Genomic DNA, 19,839 nt, shown 5'->3' with positions numbered 1-19,839 from the left:
TAGCTGTTTGAATCAAAATTTCAAACTAGCGCGATAAATAGTATACAAGTATTAGGGCTTGTAATTAAATCTGACTTCTGCCTTAAATTTGTGTCAGAGTTTTTTTTTTTGCTAAATCTATTAGTTTTACAACATACATTGACAGTCTCCCTTCTCCTCTGCAAGGGCATCACCATAGTAGTTAGGCAGACATTTGTCACAGGAGAAGCCGGCTGTGCTGTAGATACACTTGCGACATTCACCAGTTGTCCTGTAAGATAAAAGCATGACTGATTTTCAAAGAATTATTTTATTTGTGAGACCTTTGTTATATCCCAATTTCATCTTCATTTATTATAACTAGTACTAATTATAACCAACACTTTTCTTTGGTTATGAGGACCACAAAGATCACTTTTAAATGAACATTTTTGCAAGCAATAATCAGTAAGATTAATAGAAAACAAACATTCAAACTTTATCACAGCTTTATTTTGACAACATCGATAAACCTACACTTTTTATGAGTCACCTTGATCAAACCTTTATAGGTTTACAGTTTTTACCAATCCTACCTGTTACAGTTTCCGACAGCGTTGGGGTCTATGTTTCCGTTACACTGACAACGTTCACATGGACGCTCTTGCCCGTACCAGCCTTTCGGGTCGCCAAAGTAGCCATCCAAACAAATGTCACACAGATTTCCTGTATTGTATAAGATTAACTATTTGTTCCCGACTTTCTCCTCTGCATAATATCGGCAATATCATAACTATGTTAACAAGTTTTAAGTATGAAAAATATTTTTTAGTACTTGAGTTCATTTCTTAAAATTTCCTTGGAGAAAACTGCTTATTGCACAACATTTTTTAAGATAACGATAAATGGGTGAAATTTTAGCCTTACTTTTAATGGATGTATGAATTCATTTCATTAGCTCAGAGCCAAAGTCTGAACAACTATCAGTAAAACATGTCCATTATGCAAATTAAACTCCATCAGATCACAAATCATGAAAACATATGTATATGTCACAAATATAATATTTCAACACAGTCATTTAAAAACACTAACCTCCATATCCCTCGTCACAGGCGGTACACACGATTTCTCCACCAGATAGCTGGACACAAGGTCCCTGGCCCGGACATGGGCACGCCTGACAGTCGTCGGGTGTTCCATCGCCCGCACTACCGTAGAAACCCTCCGCACACCGCTCACAGTACTGGCCAACAGTGTTGTCATTACAGATACAACGTCCTATATACAGATATATCATTTGAACATTAAGCAAAAATAAGAATGCAATGAATCTGGACATCTTTTAGCAAAGTTTAAGATTACCTTCAAAATTTATGACTTGACAATAACAACATAAACCTTTTTAAAGCCCTACCTGTCTCTGGATCACACTGATCACTATGGCCGTTACATTCACATGGCACACAGTTTGCGAACGCTCCACCAGATGCGGGGTCCCGTTTGTACCCAGGGGCACATGACTCACAGAATTGTCCCACATATCCCTCAGGGCACGTACAACTCTCCACCCACATAACCTCTGCCTCATCATTAAACCCGCGACGTGCTGTATCCAACTGGATGTCATCAATGAATCCTACACCTGCAGGTGAAAATACAACAAATTGTATTTTCAAATTTTTTGATTAAGAAGCATTTATAACCACATATCAATCGTCAATATTGTAAAAGAGACTTTTACTCCGATAATGCCCCTGATTTTATGATATAATTATTTAATTCAAAAAAGATAAATAACTCTTGCAGGGAGACTATGGAGACTAACTATAGGGTACCTTTTCTGAGCCCTTATAAGGTAAGATTAAAACTTAAGAGAAATATGAGGGATGAAATAGGAATGGTTCTATATTCTTCTTCATCTTATAAGTCACTTAGACCCTTTTTAGATTCAATGCAAGATGATGTCTTTAACTAGAATATTATTTTTTTTTAACAAGAAACTCAAATTAAGATAATACTCTTGTAGATTGAAGCTTTTGGTAGACCTCTTCTGATAATTAGTAGCTGAAAAGAGATGTAGTTCATACAAAACTGACCTTCACTACTGTAGGTGCCTCGAATCTTGATGGCTGTAACGTTTGTCAATATCGAGATGAATGCCTCTGACTTAAGGCGCGGGTGCCATTGATAATCGGGGTGTTCATTCAAGCGGAACCTGAACTCTTGATCCTCCAGACCGGGCGTCGGGTTTCGCTGATAGTAGAAGGGAATAGATATCTGTTGGCCTGATCCCTCGATAATGATATCAATAATTGAAGGTGTGGCGGATTCCTCACCGATGCGTAATTTAAATGACAGGAATTGGTTATAGCTGAACCTTTGGTCACCAAGGTAACGTGCTGGAAGAGAAAGTTGTAAAATTGAACTCTGCTAGTATAAAAACTGCATAAACCTGAGATTGCTTATTTTATATTACAGTATGTTATTCAAAACTGAGCTAGAGTCAGTAGGCATGCCCACAGAATATTATTGAATTCCAAATTGAGAATGGGAACAAATTCTTTAGGATGAAGAATTCAGGTTTAGAATTGGATCAAAATGCCTTTTATACAGACCCTTCAAAAGATAAAGATATTGTTCTTAGGGCGGCCCAGCCTATAACAGGTCTTTGCTGTTCTATTACATCCATATTCCAAGACCTACCTGGTGCATTGAAGTAGACCATGGGGTTGTTTTCAGGAGCTGAAATGCCCAGGTTCTGTAGGATGCCATTATACTGGGTCCCCACCATATTGTTTCCTCGGTCCACGCCTGTCCAACCCTGCTTTCCTGTAAACAACAGTAGATACAGGGGTTGAATATTTCTATAAATAAAGTCTTATTTGTAAAGTAGCATTATAAAACTCTATCCATTTTCCAGCTATGATTCAATGCTTTTGAGTTGTTAAATAATCGACATGTGAAATATCATCACTATTTAACTGCTAATAAACATTAAAACATCATAAGACAAGACTAACAGTTATCATCTATCATCTTACATTTGCTTGGACATTATTATTAAATAAGCATTTGAGTAGTTCCATTGGTTTCATAATCAAAGATAATTGTACAAACCTAATATTATCACTCTTTAGTTTGCAGTGAAAATATCAAATTAATAGTTTCCCAGTTGTTATGGCAAAGGCATGAAAGAAAACTGTACAAACATGTCACAAAGTATGTGAGAATGGTTTGAGCGCAGTATCCTGTGGCATTGTTACATATGGAGGAAAGAAAACTGTACAAACCTGTCTCAAAGTCCGTGAGAATGGTTCGAGCAGAGTATCCTGTGGCATTGGTACAGATGGAGGAATGGCCGTAACAGAAACACGATATACAGCCATACGGGTTTCCACCTTCCAGGCCAAAATATCCTGGCTTGCATCTATAATATATATTTTAAAGTTCATTTAGTAATAGAAAACTATACAGGAACAGAAAACCCTGCCACTTAAGCTCAATAACTTATTTTTTTCAATTGTCCGCACTTACAAAATAATTGGGAGTCTCTGGAAGCATTAATGGTCCGAATATATTCATAGTTTATTCTAAACAAAACTTTATTCCGGTAGTCTCATTGACGCAACGAAAATTAGAACCAATTGAAAGAAATTTGAATCAGCAACTCAGGTTTACAACATCAGAGATATCTCTGCCAGTTCTAACACATGCAATCCATTAAGCTATGGTTTGACAACTATTGTAACTGAAATATGTATATGAAACTATTTTTCTTACCTGTCACAGTTCTGTCCTTCCACAAACTCTTTACACATGCAGGCTCCCGTGCTAGAGTCACATTTCGGCTTATTGTTCAAACTGCCCTCTGCTATACAACCACATGGCCTGCAGAAAATAAACACAAATGTATGTGAGATTTCTTACATATAACACCCTTAAAAACATAATATACTATTGGAAACAGATTTATGAATGGAATGTATATACATGAAAAGGAGTAAAATGTGTATACTAATTAAGGTATTGAATGTGTAAAACTGTTGAGGGAAATGTGTATATCAGTCAGGGAGAAAAATGTGTATACTGTCAGGGAGTGAAATGTGTATACCTGTCAGGAAGTGAAATGTGTATACCAGTCTGGGAGTGAAATGTGTATAACAGTCAGGGAGTGAAATGTGTATACCTGTCAGGAAGTGAAATGAGTATACCAGTCAGGGAGAGAAATGTGTATACCAGTCAAGAAGTGGAATGTGTATCCCTGTCAGGAAGTGAAATGTGTATACCAGTCAGGGAGAGAAATGTGTATACCAGTCAAGAAGTGGAATGTGTATCCCTGTCAGGAAGTGAAATGTGTATACCAATCAGGCAGAGAAATGTGTAAACCAGTCATGGAGTGAAATGTGTATACCAGTCAGGGAGTAAAATGTTTATACCTGTCAAGAAGTGGAATGTGTATACCAGTCAAGGAGTGAAATGTGTATACCAGTCAGGAAGTGAAATGTGTATACATGTCAGGGATTGAAATGTGTATACCAGTCATGGAGTGAAATGTGTATACCAGTCAAGGAGTGGAATGTGTATACCAGTCAAGAAGTGGAATGTGTATACATGTCGAGAAGTGAAATGTGTATGTCTGTCAGGGAGTGAAATGTGTATACCTGTCAGAGAGTGAAATGTGTACACCAATTAAGGAGTGAAATGTGTATACCAGTCAGAAAGTGAAATGTATAAATATGTATACCAGTCAAGGAGTGAAATGTGTACACTAATTAAGGAGTGAAATGTGTATACCAGGCAGCAAAAGAAATGTGTAAACCTGTCAAGAAGTGAAATGTGTATACCAGTCAAGAAGTGAAATGTGTATACCAGTAAGGGAGAGAAATGTGTACATGGAGTGAAATGTGTATACCAGCCTCACAACTAGTTATATTTACTTCTAAATTGACTCATGTGTATTTCTAAGTGGCCATTAGTTGTCTCAATAAAAGAGTGCAATAAAGAAATTAAACTTAGCTTATACCTGCAACCATAGATGCTAAAGTCATAGTAATTATCCTGGCACTGGTCACAAGTCTGCCCAGTCACGCCTGGTTTACACTGGCACTGACCAGAGTCATCACACTGTAGGTCCTCAGATCCTATAAATAAAATAGGTTTTTGAAAAGATGTTTATCAGGGCACATGTCATACGTCTCCCAGTCAAAAGTCACCCTGGTTTAAACTGACCAGAGTTGTAACAATGAGGGTCCTCAGACCTAGTAAACAAAACAGAATGACATAAAGATACCCTAGCCCCAGTCACAAGGCTCCCAGTTACATCTGGTGTACACTGACCAGTCATCACACTTTAGGTCCTCAGATCATGTAAACAAGATATTTATCTTGGAGCAAGTCACAGGTTTCACTCGGTCACACGTGGTTTTCACAGGCACTGACCACAATCAAGTGGTTTATGTAAGAAAAACATAAACTTTTTTTGGTGGTGGATGGAGCCAAATTTTGCCTCAAAAACACCAGAAAGACAGCCTTGTGGTCTCACAGGAAGTTGGAAATTAGGCTACCTTGCACGGTTTTGTTCCTAGAAGAGATTTATAACAGTAGTAATGCATGGTTAAAATTTCCCCAGGAAAGAAACAGCTTTTATAATTCTTATTGAAATGGCCCCCTGGTTTTCTGCATCATGAAAATCTCTTGAGTAATTTACAAGTCCATACCAGTCTCATCGCAGTTACAGGCTGTACACCGGTTGGTGCGCTGTTCAATGTAGTGGTTAGGCAGGCACTGTTCACAATGGATACCGCCCCGATTGTCCTGACAGTTCGTACAGTGCCCGCCATGGCCCGTCTCCTTGTACAGCTCCTCATCAAAGTAACACTCGTTACTCATCCCGTTACAGTCACATGCTGGAATGGAATTACAATCATAACAGAAGGATTCATTTTCTGCTTTATTTTGAATCAGTAAAATATATCTATAACTTACACATTTCAATATATTTCCATTTGTGTATAGAGAAAACATGACAGTCATATTGTATAACCTGCAAGGGGCAATAAGGTGAGAGTACATTTCAATATAATGCTGTGATTGGATGACATCATTTCACCAATGATATTTGAGCGTTACAATTATCAGCTTTTCTTTTTATACAAACACATGTTGTTGATAACCTTCCTTTAACAATAAATTTTCAGCAGCAGAAGATTTAACCAGTTTTTGATCGTGATGAAAAATCTTCAACAGACTTACGTAAACACTCCATGGCGCCATCCTTGGTTGCGCGACCCCAGGGTCTGTCATTATAGAAGGGTTTACACATGCTGCAGTCCGGTCCTGTCGTGTTGTGATGACACTCACAGACCAGGTCACGCTTGTAATCCAGCTCACAGTGGTTGGCATGCCCGTTACACTTGCATCTACATGAATATACACATACATTCTTATAAAACCGTTATAATGAACCAAGAGCAGAGTGTGTTTTTACAGACTAATTTAGAGCTGAAGTTGGGCCCCATTTATGAAAATTAACAATCATAATTTTGCATGACCCCTTAATCAAATTTGTATGGAAAGATTGGTAAATTCTTATTACGCATCTTAAATTAACAAATTAATCACATTCTTTTATCTTTTCTATTTTTAGTATTTTTGTTCAATTCTAGGTTAATTGAAAGTCCTTATTTCCTAAAAAGACTTGCGATGTGAAATGCATACCTGTCCTAGTATATTTGTCAATATCTAATTGGGGGCTTTCTCACTTAATGGTGTTTCTGTGTTAAGCAGTCACTGTTAAATTAACAACATATGTATATTGGTGTAATATGTTATATAAAGAAAATGCAGTCTGAATGCAGGGGAATAAAAAAACAGTTCTATGAACATTGTAGATTACAGTTATTTCATACCTAGCTCCCACAGCCAGATCATCAACAGCGTAGAAGTAGGAGCGCAATACACGAGGATCACCAAATATTTCATCACCGAACGTGTTCATACGCTTCAACACAATACGGATGTCTGTAGCCGTCACCCATTCCTGAAAGTAGAAAGAACATGACATTTTAACCTTTAATGTTTAAGAACAAACTTAAAATGCTTTAAGAACATACATTTCTATACAAACAGAAATTCTTTCAATAAGTGATGCCCATTTGAAGTATTCCCTGCTTCTTTAGCCATCTATATAACATCTATATAACACCATGGTTAGTCCTAGAATGTTTTATCTGTGGGTTTTCTGGTTATTTTACTGGGATCCCAATAAAATACAGTTTATACCAGTGGTCGAAATTAGCACAGGCCCACAAGCCCTGCTCTGGTAAAATGTCTTTCGGGCTTGCTCAAATTCTGAATTTTATATAGCAGGGCTTGTTCATAAATATGATTCCATGCAATAAAATTCGGGCTTGTTCATCCAAAAGTCTAATTTCGATGACTGTTTATACCCAAAAGTGTTTTTTATTTGGCCCCAGATATGTTGGCCATGACCATGGGAGTCCTCTCTGTACAGCCTAAAATTGAGTAAGGAACTCGAATTATCTGTTTCTACCACATTGACATCAACATTAATGCTGCCTTTGATCTCTACAATTATGGAAAGGATAATTTTCATAAGATTTGAAATGATTCATTCAATGCAGTAGCACATGTGTATCAGGACATGAAATTAAAGTGTCACAATAAAGCCAGCTGAAATATATCTAAATCTAATAAATCAGGAAGATTTAAAACCAGGAAATCCCTCAACTCCTAACTCCACATGATGCAGTGCAGCTACTAGTGAGACTTGTTGTAAAATCATCACTTTTTGTGCATAAGTAATTTTTATCAAATACATATATTTTGTTGATTTTTCCATGCTGTTTATCATACTTCCTATTTTCTAATCTCTAGGAGTAATAAACAGATTTTGGTAAAGAAAATGCCAGAGCACACTAGCATTGCCTCCTGGAATCATGACATTTCACTCTTGTTCAATGTGCTCAAAATATGCAAAAATAAGACTCCCACAATGTTCAAGTTACTGACATATTCCAGGTATCTGAAACAGGAGTCTGTGTGCAAACAGCTGAGGAGATATTCTGAAATTCTGACATGGAACACAGTGTGTATGTGTGTACATAAACATGAAGTATTTACATGCTCTCTGATTAAATAAATTCAAGGATGTTGGGAAGAACTCAGACTCTCCAGTTATTAAATGTTGCAGGCTCAGTGCATTAGAAATGTTCAGGGGTGCACAGCTTTCCAAAACAGCTTACTTCTTTTGTTTATTTCACTAAAGAAAAGTGTATGTTCATATTATATGAATCAGTAACTAACTTATTATGCAAAAACAATTTGGCTTAAGTGTAATCAACCAAGAAAAACTCATATTTCAATTTTTGATACATATACTTTATTATAACCTATAAATAAACAACACTTACATCATTGAATAAGCCTCATAAAGAATTCAAATTGTATAACAATATGCCTCTATTAAAAAAGTAGATTTCAATCACTGGTATAAAATCCTGATTTATTTTATGAAAAAGTCATAATATATTATAAATTTCTGATGTATAAAGGTCAATAACCCCAGCTATCAACCAGGGCATTAACGATCTTAAAACCTGATAAAAACTGCTTTCAAGATGTTGATGAGCATTTTCTATGGTCAGTTTAAGATAAACAAGAACCATTCTTCAAATTGACAGCCCTTTCAAAAGGGACAAAGGCAACTGTCAGAAACTGATGGGATTTTAATAATCCTCTTTTCCTTTGCTCCAACTACACCCATCATTCAAAAATCAGACACTGGAGAGTTAGAAAATTCTCATTTCTGATACTGAATGCTTGAATATTATGGAAAATATGGAAAGTTGGTGTCCCACTCAATGTGGTCTTATATACTTAATGTGTTTATTGTAACATGAATTGACGGTTCCAATAGTTTCATAGCAACTGTCTCCATCAAGGAAATCAATAATTTACTTAAATATATGTTTTATATAGATTTGATTCATTTTAATCATTGCCATATTGTATTTTTTTAATATGAAAAAATCTACTTGTAGAAGAAGTAGGTGAACACTTTCAACTGGCCAAATGTTTGATCGCCGTCAGATATGGCCCATTCTCGAAGTGTCTCATTATGGACACCAGTAGTGGTTTGTGAAATAAGAATTTGTTAGATAGCTCCTCAACCCAGCAACTCTGATGGATTTAGTCTCAAAAGGATATATCATTTTTTCCCTTGTTAACCATTCTTGAACATTTCCTTTATTTTCTTTATTTATACATTTACTCCGATATCGAAAACGTAACATGAAGGGAAAGCTTAACCGTTCCATAACTACCGCGCAGACAAATTACAACACTTACATCCCCAAGCTAACTATGAATGTTGTTGTCGACAACAAGGTACCTAGGTCTTGTCACCCACTAACCCTCCTGATTTGATTCAAACAGTCATATTGTAGCGCTCATATATAATTTCAATAACATGGGTTGAAGGTTCGGTAAATATATAAACTTGCCCAATTGGTGTTATTTATAATTATTTCAGCAACAATATAAGCCCCTATGACACATTGTACAGTAAAACTGTGAAAAGTTGACACACAAATCCAGACACCACCTGATGAGGGCAATATGATCTTATACATTCATTACAATGGCATTTTTCATAAGCTTCATTTTTCACACTAGATTTTCTTTCATCCATTAAGCTATTTTCACTTTGTGGTAATAAATCTGGTCTTAAAAATGACTGTTACTTACATCAGCCTTAAGTAGACTATTAAGCCAGTGTGTCAAATATTTACCTGTTGCAATATTTAACTTTCGTCTTTGGCATTCCATGAACACAAACTCCTCATATCATTTAGAATCGGCTATATTTTACACACTTTGAAAAGACTTGTTAACATTTTTTGGGGGCCAAAAGTTTTTAGTTGAAATTGAGTTAATTCACTTACACTTAAATGAATTAAGACGAATCAACAACTGGAAGATACTCATTTTAACATAATTTTGTAATTCCAAGCTTAAAGTAATTTGGAATTTTAACACTGATACTTACGCTATTAGGCAAAATAGTGCATTAATTATGTGTAACATGTTAAAAAACTGTTAACGAAAGGGCTTTTATTGGAAGGTTTGATAATGTTTTATGAGTAATTCCAAGCATTCTATTAATATTTTACACAATATTTTTTTTTCAGAGTCTGACCTTATAACACGTTAACAAGTCTTTTAAGGGGCCTCAGTGTACTTGAAAATATTGTCAGATAGTCTTGTTACAATTAAAGTTTGTTCATTGCAAACTTTCAATATACTGTGCCTCAAATTAACAGTCCATTCTTCAAGCTATTTTGAAATACATAAATAACTCTATGATTTATGAATTAAAATTTATAAGTGATTATATGATCAGCCCAATTATCTTTTCAAGGTTCCCGATGCATTGCAGTTGCAACTTTAATTCACAATTTCTCAAGTTTGTGAATCACTCTCCTATTATGGCATTTAAACCAACTCCACTTGACATTAAACTTCAAAACAGCCATAAATTCCACTCAGATAAAAACAGTGAAAATGAATTAGGAAAACAGACTAATATTTATTTAGTACAGCAATCAATACTTATTTTCATTGAAGAGAAAAGATATTACTTTACAGTAAAAACTGCACCTTAGTCTAGAAAAAAAGCTCTGAAGTGGTTAAAGTACTGTGGAAATAAGTTTTTTCAACCACAACTAAAACAAATTTACCAGTAAAGGCAGCCACATTTATATTAAACACATGTTCAAAGCCTAGGCATTCCCATTTAATACACAAATATATAGAATTGCAAATAAAGTCAACAGTATTAAATGGTCGAAATTAGCACAAGCTCCCAAGACATACAATAAGAAAAAAATGTCCTAAAAGGTGAAATTACATTTATGCAGCATTTCGATTCTTTTTTTCTCTTTTTTAACCTCATATTTCAATTGGGTCAGGGCTTCCGTTTAAGAAATTTGGGAAGTATACAACTCCCTAAACATGGGCCAAAACTTCCAAACTTGTGTCGTTGGAGGTACAAAGCCTTCCACTTTTTTGGAGAAACTTCCAAACTTGTGTCGTTGGAGGTACAAAGCCTTCCACTTTTTTGGAGAAACTTCCAAACTTGTGTCGTTGGAGGTACAAAGCCTTCCACTTTTTGGAGAAACTTCCAAACTTGTGTCGTTGGAGGTACAAAGCCTTCCACTTTTTTGGAGAAACTTCCAAACTTGTGTCATTGGAGGCACAAAGCCTTCCACTTTTTTGGAGAAACTTCCAAAAGTGAAAGCTTGGAAGTCAGAATATCAACCAATGTGTCAATGTTACAATGTGCTTTATGGCCACATTAATAAGTCTTGAAATAAAATGTATTCTTCATGGGGTTAACACAAAAAGGTACCAAAACCTTTTATAATTGAATAAGCTTTTGTATATGTGTACCTTCTGGCAAAAACTCCACAAATATATTACATTCTTTAACACATAATGCAATGAATAAAATCAATTTGAATTGCGTCATGCCTTTACACTTTCTTCACCCACACAACAAAATTGAATTTATACAGCAGACATGCATACATTAACTGACAAAATCACCTTTATAGTTGAACAGTAATGAGCTGAATGTCATGATATATATCTTAAATAAAATTTTATTGACCTCAAAATACCTAACACTGTAGTTAATTTCAAATGCAGATGTATGAAAGTGGTAAAATGAATGCATCAATTGACAAATATTTTTTAAGTTGGTTCTGATTTTTTTCTTTTAAAGATTTATTTAGGTCAATCTAATAGGTTTACCAGATTTACCCTTGGGGTCAAATTCCTAGCAGTGGGCAAATTTACTCCTATAAGAACAGTTAAAGCTTGGGTACAGATTTTTTTTTCCAAATTTAAATGTACCACAACATAATAATGTTGTGTATAAATATGTACATTTCTATCATATGTTAGCAATAGCTTCCTCAATATGTTTAATGTACTTTTAAACAAAAACTATATGCATTTTATTCATTATTTCATATAGAATCTAAAATATACTTGAGGGTATTTTTGCTAGTGGGTAAATGTTGGGCTTATAAACACCATATTATCAGAAAAAAATTGATTTCTTTGTTTTTCTGCCACCCAGAGAGTGAAAACACTGAATGACCCATGAACCCAACCAACCATAACTACACTTGTACATTAGTAAGACTATGAATTATGTTGTATCTGGCAGAGCGCCGTGTAACTAGGAGGGGCGGTGAGAGCCAATTAATTCTGTGTTTTCACACACATACCTGCATCCCAGACACCTGTTACCTTGCAGAGAGAAAGCTACCCCGACACATGGCTTATCAGATCTTTCTTCCAAACACCCAATACACAAACACTCATGAAAAATAGTGTCTCTCAATAGCACTGAGAGGGCACCTTGGGTACAGTGCTCCTTTATCCTACTTGAAACAACATTTACTACTTAATCACCTTATGCTTGTAGTGTTTACTTTGATTTCGTCCATATCAAATGTTGATATAGATTTGACCAGAGTCAAGTACACATAAATGTGTTGACATGGATACCAGAGATCTAGTACATGCAGATTGCATCGAATTTCATATGTACCAATTTACAAACATTTATTAGCATTAAGTTTTGTTTTTATGTTAGAATTCTGCTTATTTCTCCAACACCCCTTGTTCAAGCTATTAAGTATTTTCTATATACCTATATATTCTTATGTTTATCGCAGCTTAGCAAGTACTGTAAATTATTATTAGGCACCAGTCAAGGTCACATAACGCATGATAAGCGGGGAAATTAATCCTGATGGATACCTGCACTCTCCATGGCTCAGAATCCAAGGATGCTACTACAGATAAATGTCTGGAAATATTTGATGATTCAAGAGAATTGTTCATGATCTAGAGTATCTTCTAGGAAGCCTAGTTTATGAACATGCTTCAGTTTTGAAAATTGTGGTGCTTGAGTTTGGTAATACTGTACATTACACCAGGAGAAATGACTGCTCACTTTCACTCATGGAAAATGTAACAGTTTACTGGTGGTTCAACTATGATGGCCTTTGAGTCTGCAAAATTTGATTATTCCACAGGCCCGATTTGTCTGTGCTTCGAAAATGATTTAAATATAGACAGAATGAATTATCTGGAAAACATAATTATGTATATTGGCTGTTTATTTATGTTTTATCGTTCATGAAATATTACTTTAACTTCTTAACTTTTAAATCTATAATTGGCACCTTCAACAAAAGAAATAGTTGTTGGCTGTTGTTATATTGAATGGTAATATATTGTCCACATCAACGTGTCAAAATCCAAGTTCTAATGTGCTATAAACTGGCCTTATAAAATAGTTCTTTTAAAAGCAGTGTAACCTTAGACCGCTTAATCTTCAACTTGTTTTCGATATCAAATAATTTAGCGCTAAATCATGTAACAAAAATGTTTTCATTTGAACTTTCAAGTTGTATTGTAATTGACTAAGTAACCGATAATTAAAATTTTAGCTAATTATATCATAGGAAGAATTAGTGTTCAAAATAATATTTTGTCTAATGGGATGGCAGTAATTTCCACATCGACTACACTTGAAGAACAGAAAACCTCAACAACAGTCTACTGGCACCAAGAAGTCACTTAAACCATGTCATTCCATTTAAATTGATTATTTTTCAACCCTTATTTGCAGGGTAGATTAGGAACCAGAGCAGCATCTGGTCTGACTTTATCAATGTATATGATTAATCAATAAATTTGAAGGAAAGTAGCAGGTATGTACCTTCAAAAACTTACATCATCATAAATGTTTTGCAGAATGACAAAAAAAAATGTCTATAAAGAATAAATTAACATTACCTGAAGAACTGGACTGTTTTCAAAATTCTCTGCACCGGGACGTCCCTCAAGTGTAGAAAAGGGCACCTCACCCCCAGTTAGAGGTGAAATATCGCTGTATTCGTCCGTACAAGTGGCATCGTCTTGTTTGTCTGCCGAGAGGTATCCCTGGAATGGCAGGTTGTATGTCCGGCCGCAAGAAGCGCTGTAAAACTGGTATGGAGTCCATTCGCTATCTTCTGATGTCCGTTTGTAGATGGCAAAACTTTCTGGTCTAGGAGAGTGGAAGCGCAATCGAATGTATGTGACATCAAAACTTTTACCTGAAAATCGGTAAATCAAGTTGTGGATGCTATTTCTTTCAATACATATTTACAAGTCTAACTGGAACTGTGACAACTTTACTTATTAGATGTCCCCAGTATTGGCATGTTTTTATGGTGCTTCATAAATAAATAAGGCCATGGTAATATCTGTTTCAAAAACAGGTAATGTAGATACGTTTTCATTGTTGTTGTTCTTTTAATTTGTTTATCAGGCTAAATGTAAAATACATTATTGTCATCACTGGGTACCGGTGTAAAAGTAATCTTCTGTATAAAGCTTTAAAGCTTTTTTAACAACATAGTAAATCACATAAATAAAAAAGTATTTTTCTATTTTTCATACCAACGGAATATAAAATCAGTAAGTTCGGCCTATTTTGAAGGTAGGGTCCAGTAGCCCTAACCAGAAATATTTTTTTAGGCCTTATATACTAATGAGGTTTTGCCATAATAAAAATGACCCCAGTATTTCAACAATTTCATATAAGATTAATAAAAACTTGATTGAGAACCTATATTAACATATTCTTGTACCAAGTTTTCTTTGTTTTTGTCTAAATATTAGCTAACATATATATCATATGGACTTCATTTCACAGATCTATGTTAGCTGTGTAAACAGTATTGTTCAGTGTATGATAAAATAAATATCAGACCCCATGGAGGGTGAGAGCATATAATGTTAACCCAAGGTTGACATTAAACGTTTCTGGAGTTAACATTATATGCTATCACCCTCCATGGGGTCTGATATTAATATAGTAACATTGCACAATATTATTTAGTTGAAATCTTTAATTCTTCACTGAAGTTTGACATTTTAATAGAAAATTCAAGAAAGGGCAAATTTGAAAGACCAGCTGGACAAGGTTTTTGCGTTTCACAATATGATTATATTGCCAATCATATCAATAATACAACTCAACATCAACTTTAAAGCCTATATTTTACAAGGGCAATAAATTATATCCACATTATCGTGAATGCAAACATATAAAAGGAAAATCATTATTCAAAACTAATTTAGTCATTCAGAAACTAGATCACCACCTGTTAAACCTCAAGATTGTACAGTGAAGATTTTCATCTGAGTGATTTTACACTTTTTAATAAGAATTTTTATCAAGGGGGTCATCTTACTGGCAAATCTTTCATTTAAGGACCGACTTAAGTTAGTTAAGGTTTTTTGCCGGGTAATACAAACGTATATGTTTTAGTCTCAAACTTACGTCAATTGATTCAATTAATGTAGTGTAATTATTAGTAAAAATTTACCTTGATTAAACTTATGCAGACTTGTGCCAAATGGATATTGTCCAAGTTTTCAGATATTTAATGTAAAGTACATTTTGTAGTTTCTATATAATGTGGACGACTTTTTGGTATTATGTAGGCTTATACAACTAGTACATTTTGTAAATAAAAACTATTGTCAGGCAATTGGTACAAATTATTTTAGATGATTTTTTGTGTGGAAATTTAACATACTTATTTCCATCCATGTACTCAGTGTAATGTCAGGGATAATAAATGAGACATAGCCATTTGAATGTAAAACCCATGTATTGTTAGGTTGGAATGTAACATGACACACTTTGAATGGCACAGTAATACACTCATTCCTCAAATGTAATTTTCAAGATGGTTTTGTTCTCACTTACACTCTGACAGTTTTATATGCGGTACATAAAAAGAACAAGTTCATGTGAAAATGAATTTCATATTGAACAAAAAACAAACAAAAAACACACCTATAAATATCAAGCTTATATTAAGTATTGTTTTTTTGTTTGATTGTTTTGTTAATAATATGTTGCTCAGCTCATCAACATCATTAGATGTGATTTCATTTCCTGATTGGGTCACTTTCCCATAGCCTTCTAGAAATAGAAATAGTTTCACAAACACACCCACATTTACAAGGTAATAGGGGCATATTAATTTTGCATTCTAAATTAATAAAACTAACAATATTTTACTTCATCATTGCATAAAGGTGTGTAGGAGAATTTATCTTTTCTGTCAGCCAAAATGTATGATTAATGTGCATTGTTTCTCTCAAAAGTTTTGCCCAAATTGTTCGCCTTCATCAAGCAGTGTTCATTTCCAACATAACAAGACATTAATTCCAGAATTTGACAGAAAACCTTGATACTAATAATGTTATACCACTTTCTAGTGCCATTGTACATATCCACACACAATCATCAGATTCTGTGTATCTGTCTACAAATGCTGGTAGAACCTGACCAGGGAAACAATGTGTTAGTCTGGATCTGCTAGTAGAACCTGACCGCATCCCAGAACAAGTACAGGTGTAGAAACATTGATTACAGAGTTTATCTGACCCACTATCTGTCTTGTCTTCTTACCATCACTAACAGTCTTAGAATTACACCTGGAATGATGGATTTAGAGGCTATGCTATAAAGATGGTATTGGATATGTTGCAGAAACATTGTTTCATGCTTGTAGTATGCTGTACTGCTACATTTTTAGAAAATTATAGGGTTATAGTATCACCCTAATAGGTTGCAATGACAAGCTATTTTTTATTTGAGAAAATCATTTTCTCGTCAAATCAGGCCATTGATATGAAACAACCAGGTTTCTGATTTACCGCTAAACCTATGGTTTGCTTGCCCAAAAGAGTGTGTGTATATTTTTAACTCTGTAGTATACCCAGTCTGTACAATAACCGCTCACTCAAAGCCCATGACAGGTTAAAATTGACAAAGAGCAAGTTAAAAATGCAGTAAGCTTGTCCAGATAGGCATGTCAAATTAAAGTTTTGAAGTATGCAGACAAAACATGGAAGAAAAGATGAAATAATGATACAAGGTTTTAAACCTAAATTTAGGCAAAATTCCTACATTTCATATTGGCAATTAACTACATGTTAATAGCTTTTGGTTGTGCCAAACACATTGAAATTATTAGACATCTTTTCCATGGTAAAGAATAAAAAAATCCTTAAAAATTTAGATCATCTAAAAATGTGTTTGAGCGAGTGAAAACAGCTTAGGACAAATTCATTTGGACAGCTTCCCTGCCCAATTGGGCAGCAAGATTAAATATATTCATGTAGAGACTGTATAACAGTATCCCACATAAATATTTTTGGTTATGTCATTCGCCTCATACATAAAATAACCACTTATTCTTTACAAAGCTGCATAGATGCAGACTCTCATTATTTTCAGTCAAAAAGGGGCATAACTCAACAATTATCACAAGCATGATGAATTACAGGCCCTGCTAAATATAAGAACACTGCCTTAGACGCACTTGTTCTGATACACAAAGGGGCCTTTCAATTTATACATCCATCGGTAGTAATACTAAATTTGAATGGCTGTTGATCCCATATTATTGTAGTTTCTTTCTAAGTCCTGATAGCAGATTACTTATATGTAAAATAAATTATTGCAGTTTTTGTTCTTTATTTCAACTGAAATAGACATGAAATGTATATTTATGAATGTTTTCAAGGCCTTTAAGTTATTCTAATATTTGTTTAGTATAATTTTTTTTCTTATTCTTTTTCAACACAAAACCTTTTGAAATGATACCAAATTACTGTGGGGATCACCAGGACATGCACATGATGTGTTTAAACCTCAAAGATAATTTTCCTAACAGGCTGGCATTGACTAGCATCTGCCCAGCTTTAATACATTTAAACGTTTTTTTCATGAAAAAACATTCTGCCAAAGGGTAAATAAAGTGATCGATATTAATTCCAACTTTAAATAACTTTTAATATCGTGCAAATCAGGTCCAATGGCAGGCCATTGCTGCGCTTCATACATTAAATTAAAGGAGCATGACTGCACTATTAGGCAAATACAAAGTCATTAAAAGACTCATGAAGGTGAGAAGTGATGTTCCGATGATCGATCATAACAAAAATTGATTGGTTGAGCTTGTAATCAGCAATCGCTTATATTTGGTCATAATCATTTGATTGAACTGGCGAGTTGTTTTTCTTCTGTTCAGTTAATTTCTGGCAATTTTCTCCTTTGAGTTCATTTATACAATTGAAAGTGTTCAGTTTTTATTATTAACTATATGGCCGCATAACATAAGCATAGTTAAGGGTTAGTCCAAATAATTGTACGTTGACGGATTTTTTTTTAGATTTTTGATATGGCAAATCCTTCACGTACAAATTGTTTAGTATCAAAAGTGGGTAGTTGTTCCGATCAGGATTCCGGGTTAAAGCATATAGCGTCTATAAAATAACATAAAAACAAGAAATATTACCAGATAATGTTATTTTATATTAGTTCTGTACACAAAAATTAAATATCCAACTTATAATAATGAGTTTGACGGCTTTTCTTCATTTCATTCTGTCAAAACATAACGATATATATACATGAAGGGCACCTGCAAGGCTTTAGGGCACAGTTTTAAATCGCTCGGAACATTTCGACCATTGGCCGAGTTGTTACGATTGTATAACGAGGTCTATCTCGAAGCTTTGTCGGAGGAGGCCGAGTTATTACGATTGTATCGAGTTGTTCCCCTTCGCATAATTGTTTTCTGTGTCAGTCAACTTTCGTTTTATTGGAAAGGTAAACAACTTGTTTTAATGCATTAAATGCTTGTTTAGTGCAAAATAACATTTCACTTACATTGTAAAATATGAATATAACTCTTTATGATCAATTTCAACCATGAAATACTTCACTTAAAACAATTTCAATATTTTTAAAACACCCCCGTTTTTTGCACATTCCCGTTTAGACGTTAGGGATTGGAAGAATCCCGTATAACACGTCTATTATTTTAGACTAAGTTAAGGGTTACCTGTTATTGTACAGGAACAAAACTACAGTTAGGGTGTTGTCAAAAACAGATTGAACTATTGAGAATCAGTTAGTGGAGTTGAACCGATTACTCAATTGTCAAACTGAAACCGATTCCAAACACTAAATGTGAGTCTATTAAACTGGACTACTTTGAGTACCTAGAAAAATATCATTCATTGAAATTAGACTTTTGGATCAACAAGCCCAAATGATTATACTATTGCTTGGCATCAAAGTTTTGAACAAGCCCTGCTATATAAAATTCAGAATTTAAGCAAGCCCGAAAGACATTTAACCAGTGCAGGGCTTGCGGGCTTGTGCTAATTTCGACCACTGAAATATTATAAAAAAAAGTAAGAAATGGTCAACCTAAGCTTAGAGTAAGGTTAACATGTTGCTGTCGTTGTTGGAGCCAATCACCGCGACGCTCCAGCATAGTTTCAGACTGCCACCATGTCCAGTAATTCTGCGTATTGAAATCTGTCATGAAACTTGACGGATGCATCTGAGATGAGCTTCCTGCATCACAGATATGACCACACGATTTGCGCACACCAGTTACTCCAGTTTGTAAACAGAACTCCTGTGGACCTGTCAGTCCACATGTGTTAGTCGATTCTACTGTCAGATTGAAAGCTGCATTTACAAATTCTGGAACACATTTTTGAGCTTTGCCCTGTGAATCGTAACAAGAGTTTTCAGCACCTAAAATACTTTGAGGTAGATGAAAAATACACACTAACAAAGCTACCACTTTCATTTTGGAAGGAAATGAAGGAAATCCTGGTTAATTCCTTAAAATTCCACACTCACGAAGCCACTCAGATCATTCACACCATCACAAAAACTTTGCAAAG

At 34.8% G+C, this 19,839-nt stretch overlaps 1 protein-coding gene across 1 annotated transcript in view; it reads right to left on the bottom strand.

Annotated features, from left to right (window-relative positions):
- The window catches only part of LOC128224253 (laminin subunit gamma-1-like), a 31,931-nt gene extending 12,092 nt beyond the window's left edge, over positions 1 to 19,839 (bottom strand). Inside the window, exons 1-14 of the mRNA XM_052934054.1 lie at positions 19,352 to 19,839; positions 13,861 to 14,162; positions 6,870 to 7,000; positions 6,214 to 6,380; positions 5,679 to 5,867; positions 4,985 to 5,102; positions 3,742 to 3,849; positions 3,252 to 3,388; positions 2,665 to 2,790; positions 2,058 to 2,360; positions 1,376 to 1,603; positions 1,054 to 1,239; positions 555 to 684; positions 138 to 250 (exon numbers count right to left, since the gene is read on the bottom strand). Coding sequence (XP_052790014.1) covers positions 138 to 250; positions 555 to 684; positions 1,054 to 1,239; positions 1,376 to 1,603; positions 2,058 to 2,360; positions 2,665 to 2,790; positions 3,252 to 3,388; positions 3,742 to 3,849; positions 4,985 to 5,102; positions 5,679 to 5,867; positions 6,214 to 6,380; positions 6,870 to 7,000; positions 13,861 to 14,162; positions 19,352 to 19,742 — 2,629 coding nt within the window. The 5' untranslated portion in view covers positions 19,743 to 19,839. The remainder of the gene's footprint in view (positions 1 to 137; positions 251 to 554; positions 685 to 1,053; positions 1,240 to 1,375; positions 1,604 to 2,057; positions 2,361 to 2,664; positions 2,791 to 3,251; positions 3,389 to 3,741; positions 3,850 to 4,984; positions 5,103 to 5,678; positions 5,868 to 6,213; positions 6,381 to 6,869; positions 7,001 to 13,860; positions 14,163 to 19,351) is intronic.

Source organism: Mya arenaria, chromosome 17 (genome assembly GCF_026914265.1).
Source record: "Mya arenaria isolate MELC-2E11 chromosome 17, ASM2691426v1".
Lineage (NCBI taxonomy): Eukaryota > Metazoa > Mollusca > Bivalvia > Myida > Myidae > Mya > Mya arenaria.
This window is presented reverse-complemented; position numbering and strand designations above follow the sequence as displayed.